Genomic DNA, 7832 nt, shown 5'->3' on the forward strand with positions numbered 1-7832 from the left:
TAGCCAGAGGGGAACTGGCCCCCACAGTGAGTCTGGTTTCTCCCAAGGTTATTTTTCTCCATTAATCTACATCTTATGGAGTTTTGTGTTCCTTGCCACAGTCGCCTACAGCTTGCTCACTGGGGTTATTAATACAATTATCATTTAATTATTTATAAACACTATTAATATTTGTATTTTATCTAAATTACACAATGATGATTAATCGACTTTATAGACATTACAGTTCTTATCGTCTGTTAATGCTAATATTCTGTAAAGCTGCTTTGAAACGATGTGTGTTGTGAAAGGCGCTATACAAATAAAATTGACTTGACTTGACTATTGGTTGATCAGAAATGTGTCCCTAATAAGGAAAAAGCCAGAGAGATGCAATTATTCCTAAACACCAGAAGAATTTATGATAATATGTGAGGGAAGTCCATCAAAACTTTATTATTCCTGGCTTCTGTTTTTGGCACACACAAAAAACATTTCTAAAATTATAATCTTGAATGAAAAGTTTATTAATTAAACAAAAATTATATTAACTCTTTAACCATAGAGTATGATTCAACATTAGCCACTTAATTAGTTCACTGAATTTTGGATGGCAGTTATTCAAAGAAAGCAGAATTATACAGTACATTAATACATCAGAGCAACCAATCAACACAAAAGCACAGCATCAACAGACTTAGTTACTCTGACCTAAGATGCTTTATAACCAAGTTTGACACTGACCACAGACCAATGTCATTCACAAAATCAAAGGTAAGACTTTACCAACACAAACTCACCCCTTTCAGTATTTATCTTGAAATTCCTTTTTACTTCTATGCATTGTCAATATCTCAGGATGAGACAAGAGATATGTAAGAGAGAAGGAAGTGGGAAGGTGGCACACTAATCAAAATTGAGTCTCTTTGGGAGATTCTCATCGCCCTCATAGCAGCGGACGTTTATCTGATCAAAATCACTCAATGAGGCTAAGTAACACCGATCTCCAAAGAGAGCAAAGATGATTAATTTCTAAAGAGGGTGTTCTCTCAAGAGCCGTTGCGTGCATCAAGTTTCACCAATTCCATTCAACATCTGACAAAAGACGTTGTCAGGTGAGCCTTTACTTCAACCTGATTGACAGCAATTTCTTGTATACTGACAGGAGAAGAGATATATTCAATTAGAGCAGCAATCACTGTGGAAAGTAATGTCATGCCTCTGTGTGTATGAATGAATCTGGGAACATGAAAGTTCATAGAAAAATCAAAGGCTGTCTTTTTGAATACAAAGTGTGAACTGAGGTTTTGATTAGGCAGGAAGTTCTTTGCTCTCTTTAGGGTGGGAACAGACTGCAGTGATGTGTGCTGTGTAATTAATAACTGAATTTATGTACTTAGATTCTGTCACAAGGGTGAAAAAAGTGTCACTGAGCTATAATGTGATGTACTGTACTAATCCTAATCCCAATCCAGTAACAATAAACACCCTTTTACAATAGATTTATGATGGCCCTGACTGACAAGCCATGACAGTGGATCAACTCAGTTAAATACAACAATTGGCATCACTTAAAGCAGATGACACATGTTGTGTTGTGATGCATAACATTTGAGAAATGCATAAGCAAGGCATATGCTAAGACTATGCTTAAACACACCAGCAGTAACATCCTACACCTGAAAAAAAAAACAGCTGGTAAAGAAAGGCAAATACTCACTGGCAGGTTTGCTGTGCACCTGAAACAGATCACACACACTTTCATTCCATCGTAAAAAGGATACAATCGCAAAGCTCCGCTCTGAGTCCCAATGGCGAGGATTTTCTGGATGGGGTCGAATGCCATAGAAGAGGGCTGATAGGGGAAGCCCTGGCGCACAGTCTGAAGATCAGATCACAAGAGAATGGAGTTAAAAGAAGCACATCAAGTAAAGCCAAGGGCTGGAACCACCACAGACCTTGATTTAAAAAAGTTTCTGAAAGACATTCCACCTATATGTGTTTTTCGATTACCAATTCAAAGACTTCTTAGTAATTAAGTCTTGAATATTTGGTAACACCCTTGGTATATAAACAGCATTATTTACAACAGGGAAATGTACAACACATTGCATAAAATAAAAATGTCTATATAGAGGAAAATATATATATTTTGGGAGATACTGTATCTACTTGATCTCATTTATTATTCGTAGTGACTATTTGCACTAGGTATAAATAGCACCAGCCATACAGCGTGGCTATTTGCAGTTCAATAGTCTGGTGGAAACACAGAAATTAAATACAAACAGCAATCTCTAGTGTCACTGCAGTGGTGTGGTGCGTAATGATGGTGTGGATGTGCTTTTTCGTGCAGATATCCCGTTTGATACCGCCTTTTGTCGCACTTTTTCCCATCCGGTATCCTGTCTCCAATTTTAATATTTCCTTTAATACTACTTACAATAATAAATAAAAAATGTATAAAAAGCTTGATTTTTATTGAGAGAAAGGTTTGAGCAGGGTAATTAACCATGGTTTTACTACAGTGATATTGTAGTACCTATATTTTTTGGCAGAAGCCATAGTTTTAATGAAATTACCCATGGTGTCACTACAGAAATATGGTGTTATTATAGTAACCATGTTTAATTTGGTGGTTACTATGAATTTACTTCAAAATAACATGGTGATACTATGGCAAGTTAGGTTTAGAGGTAGGCATTGGTTTATGGTGTCTGCTGGACGTTAAGTAAACACAATAAACATAGTAGTGACACCCCCAGTGTTTCCCATTAATTACCTAGAATGTGGTGGCCCTCCACAGTCTAATTTGTCCTGCCACAGTTTCATAATGGACTGAAAATATTTTGACACTTCTCATAATAAAATAAAAGATCTCTAACATTGTGTTTTGCGCTGTTTCTTCAGCTTGATCTCTCACTCAGTCAGCCACCCCATCCCGCATGCTCACACACACACACTAGAACCAATTAGCTAACGTTAAAGTTATTACCAGTGGCTCTGACAATGTAACTATTTTCAGCATCTGAAGAGCAAGTTCAACACAGGTATCTACTTTTGCTTCATTTCTTTGATGGCTCACAGGGCTCCACATTAACGCCTGTCCGCCTGGATTTTTGAAGAGGTAAGTGAAAGAGAACAAAAAATAACTAGTTATATTTGTGATAGCCTAGGAGTGTGTCACTTATTAGAAAGTTCATATTCTTATTCTGCTGTTGAACGTAATCAAGAGCACATAATTTTATAATTCGCAAGTGATCTAGTAACAGCTGCGCCATATTTGATTGGCAGGCGGCGTATGTGTGTGTGCTGAACAAGTGCATGTGTTCCGAAAATGCTTGCGCTAATGCACACCTGAAAGGTCAAATACATTTCAAAATTCTGCCAAAATGCCCGTCTTGGTGAGGTATTCATGTAAACATTGAGAGCGATATCTAAGGTGAACAAAAACTGAGAAAAAGGCAGATTTGTATTAAAATGTTGGACTTGTAAGTATAAATGTAGCTAATAGACCTGCTGCAGTCTAGTGTGTCATTATAATAATCAAACAACCATAACAAGAAAATGTTAAAATACTCAATGCTCTTGACTTAATAGCTTTAGTAGTATTCATGTATTATTATCATACAATGAAGACCAGTAGGTTTTTATGTTGCATTTCATTCTGAATATTAACTTGAATACTTGATAGCCTACTGCTGTTAAAAACTTTTAAAGCTGTTATAAAAGCACTGAATTTTCTTAATTTGTATTTTTTTGTTCTATTATTTTTAATCTATTCCTATTCATTGCTGTTTTTCATTGTTATTTTATTACTTACTCTTTACTAGTCTTGAATAATTACTTAAGAACATGAAACCATTCTTCCATAATTAACATATTTGTTAGTGTTATTATTTGATATTATTTGAGTTTTGAAGCTGGTACTGAGAATCATCAAATTTCACTACCGACTACTGAGATTTTAGTATTGTGATAATGTATAGCCTTTATTGTATATGGTAGATCTTGCTGCAATAACATGATGAAATGTGAAAAAGTATGAGCACCCCTGCTGTAAATGGTGGCAATGGAGGCTTTCCTATTTGAATACCATACATAACTGTAAAGCGATTTCAATGGAAAGGAGGAGGCGAGAACTGGCCTGGCGATATAAATAATATTTTAATGAACAACTTAAACAAAAGACAAACACACACACATGACGGACATGATGGAAGAGACCGTAACAGATCTCTCTCTCCTCGCACCACCATCCGCAATTGGCCTTTATCCCTCTCGGAGGCTTAATTAGCCTGATAAGGGATCGGGTGTGTATGTCACGACCCGGCCCCGACCTCCGCCCTGTCACAGTAAATAATTATCATATTACATAAGCCTCCTCCCCTACACAGTGCAGTTTACATTTCTGTCGCAGAGAATTTAATTGATTGCATAGGTACACTATTAGGTGGGCATCGGTCATAATTTTTGAAAAATATACAACATGTTTTTGACATGTTACTTGAGCATGTAACTTAAATGTCTTAAAAAAATTATCTCAAGTAAGTAATGTTTACTCTGAAACAAGTAACGTTTTTACTCTGACACAAGCACGACAATGCTTAATGTCAAGCCCTGACTCAAATGTATGCTTTAGTCGATTTAGTGTTTTGACTATTTGTGAACTGCGTTAAACTCTGTCTCATTTATGCTTTGTGGGAGTGAATTTTTTGCCTTGTCATCACCATTCATATCGGTACAACAATGTGTTTATGATTAAATTACTACTAGAGCACAAAATTGTTTACAAGAGCACAAAGTTCTTCAAAGAGCTAGCCTCTTAATTTTGCTCTCAAGGTGCACCAGATTGATGAATTTATCTTTAAAATGTAAAAAACATTCTCATAGGGGGGCATGCCCTGGACCCCCCTAGAGGGTCCGATGTCCACCCACCACAATCTCACAAAATCCTGTGGGAAATCCTTTCCCTCTTCCCATGCCTCCCCTCATCTCTCCCCCCAGGTTCACAGGAGGCGGGGTGGGCTACTGCGCCTCGGCCTGAAACGGGCGGGGAGGAGTGTGACGAGGAGGAGGGCGTGGCCGGGCCGTGATGGAGCACAGCCAGCGCTGAATGAGCTGATCAGAAGGAGCACGAGATAAAGGCACGCCGGAGATGCCGGTTCGAGAGAGAGAGACGCACAGGGCTGTGTTGAATGCGTGTCTGTGTTTGTTTATGTTTTTTTTTAAGTTAAGTTTCTGATTAAACTTTACATTGACTGTTCAGCCAGTTCCTGCCACCTCCTTGCCCGTCCTTGAATGGTTACACCAATGTTTACCTATTATTATGGGACTTTTTAATTTACACCAAACAAAAAAGTTCAAAGCCTGTATAAATACACTCATGTGTAGCCTCGTCGTGAAATATGAATTGATATTCTAAGAAAAACTGTATCAATAAAGTGGCATGTCAGCTTTTTCCCCTAAAATCATACTCTTCCTTGCGTCATCATTCCCAAAACCTCTATTCAGAAATATACTCAAACCAGCCCATCTGGCACCAACAATCATGCCATGGTCTAAATCACTCTGTTCCCATTCTGATGTTTGATATGAACATTAACAGAAGCTCCTGACCCGTATCTGAATGATTTTATGGACTGCATTACTACCACACTGGATTGAGTATTTCTGTAACTGCTGATCTGATTTTCACACACAACAGTCACTAGACAAAAAAAAAAAAAAACATCCTGGATGGAAACAAGAACCTTGTTGATGAGAGAGGTCAACAGAGAATGGCCAGACGGGTTCGAACGGAAATAGTTTTCGGTAACTCAGATAACCACAAAGTAAAATTGTGGTGAGAAGAATATCATCTCAGAATGCTATTCTGAGATGCTGGTTGGCACTGTTTTGGCCGCACAAGGGGGACCTACATAATATTAGGCAGGGGTTTTAATGTTGTTTCTAGTGTATCTAATATTGCATGCATTTGAATGTAGATTTACGTACGCGTGATGGTCTTGGAGAGAGTAGCCTCGACAGATAAAGCATTTCTCACTGAGAATGATTAAACTCCATCCAATGTGCTGTCAATTCTACCCACCAGCATTTCAACTAGGCCTTTTCATCACTATGACATTCACAGGACAAAATATGCTTCTTTAAGGCAGATCACTAGGTTTTAAGCCACATCCAGTGTTTATATGGAGGGAGGGATAAAAAGATAGTCAGGGAGAAATTGTTTTGGATTCAAAGAAAATACCCAGCATTGCAAATGACATGTTAATCCAACACAGTAGATTATGCAAGAAGCGGCTTGTTCATTCCCCTCCCTGCACTCTCCACTCAAGCATCATAGCTTCATTATAACCACACATGATTCAAGCACTTCAATAAAATACTGACAAGCAGGTTTAACACTTAGCCATATATATATATATGAGAAAGAACGGTCCAGCGTTGGAAGGTGAGGGCAACAAATGCGTAAAAGAATCCCTGTGTCACGCATGAATATTTTACGCATTTGTGCGCATTTTCCAAACACAGAGTCAGCTCTTTTTAAACACACTCCTGAATCGCAATTTGTATAAAAATCACATTATGCACATAATACAGTTTTTTGATATAATGTGTACGAGTCTTTTAATGTAAAAAATAAAATAAAATAAAATAAATGTGATTCCACCGGTGCGCAATGACAAGCTCTTGGACTGTATACTGCTTTTATTTTTGTTCTACAAGGTAAGAATTACATCATAGGGTTTCAATATAGAATTGAATAACGAAACCACCGAGTTTTTATTTTTGAGTGCTCAAAATATTTCCTATAGTAACAGGGTGTGATTGAAATGAATTATCTGAGAAGACAAACGTCCACCTTATCATCAGTATTCTACAAGTCTGTGTATAAAGTGTAAAACAGCATGCAATAAGTGGCGGTTGTGTGAGGTTAAGAGAAAAAGCCACATCAGGTGATGTTGCATGATGAGCAGATACACATTCACTCTACAGCTTCCCCACCTTGCAGAGCTGGAAGTGTTCAGACTGGAGCGTCTCCGGGATGAGCTCGTTCTCCTTGGCACCCCCGGGCTGCGGGGATGGAGAGAGGGACGACGCGGCCGTCAAGCCGTCCAGCACCTTACGGATATTAAACTTCTTCATTTTTCCCCCGGTGCGAGTGACACAGCGAGGGGACGGAGCACCCAAGTCGAGATCACCCTTGGACGATGAGGGGGGGATAGCCGCTCACGCGCGTTTCTGCAGCACGTCTTTTTAAACCTCACATTTTAAAGAGTGTTTTTCACCGTATCCTCCATGGCGAAAGGCTCGGCTGCCACAGTCGTGAGTTTGTGCGCGTTTGTGGGGTGTCAGTTCAATCTTTTCTGACTCGGCGTCCCTCTGCGTCTCCAATTCCCTCTCTCTTCTCTCTCCCAATCTTTCCCTCCCCTTCTCCACTCCACTCAACGCGGAAACACCGCTGCTGCTGCAGCATCACGCACGCGCACTCCACACTAGATGACTACTGAAGCTGTCTTCCAAATCCTTTTCCTAGTGACCAAGCAAGTCTGACATGCGGTGGAGCGTGTTGTGCAGGGATGCAAGATGGAAAGCGCATCAGCCTAGTCTTCATATACTAGTCATAATATATATATATATATAGATCAACCAATAGCCTGTAAGGCTGCCCTGCACTCTTCACTTTGTAATCTGGATATATGATATTAGTATATAATAACCAAACATAATCTGGTTTACTGTAAACCCTAATGTTGTCATTACTGGAAAAATCAAGTTGTCCTAATAAAATTTATAGTTTTGGGCTCATAACTTAAATATCTAAGTTCCTTGAATGTATTCATCTTAAA

The 7832-nt window shown here is 38.8% G+C and overlaps 1 protein-coding gene across 2 annotated transcripts in view; it reads right to left on the reverse strand.

The window, feature by feature from the left end:
• Window positions 1-7403, reverse strand: part of LOC127624340 (syntaxin-binding protein 5-like) — a 111531-nt gene extending 104128 nt beyond the window's left edge. For both annotated transcript variants that reach the window (XM_052099127.1, XM_052099126.1), the window contains exons 1-2: window positions 6988-7403; window positions 1764-1861 (exon numbers count right to left, since the gene is read on the reverse strand). In XM_052099127.1, coding sequence (XP_051955087.1) covers window positions 1764-1861; window positions 6988-7128 — 239 coding nt within the window. In that variant the 5' untranslated portion in view covers window positions 7129-7403. The remainder of the gene's footprint in view (window positions 1-1763; window positions 1862-6987) is intronic.
• Window positions 7404-7832: the final 429 nt, after the last annotated feature.

This window comes from Xyrauchen texanus, chromosome 30 (assembly GCF_025860055.1).
Source record: "Xyrauchen texanus isolate HMW12.3.18 chromosome 30, RBS_HiC_50CHRs, whole genome shotgun sequence".
Classification (NCBI taxonomy): domain Eukaryota; kingdom Metazoa; phylum Chordata; class Actinopteri; order Cypriniformes; family Catostomidae; genus Xyrauchen; species Xyrauchen texanus.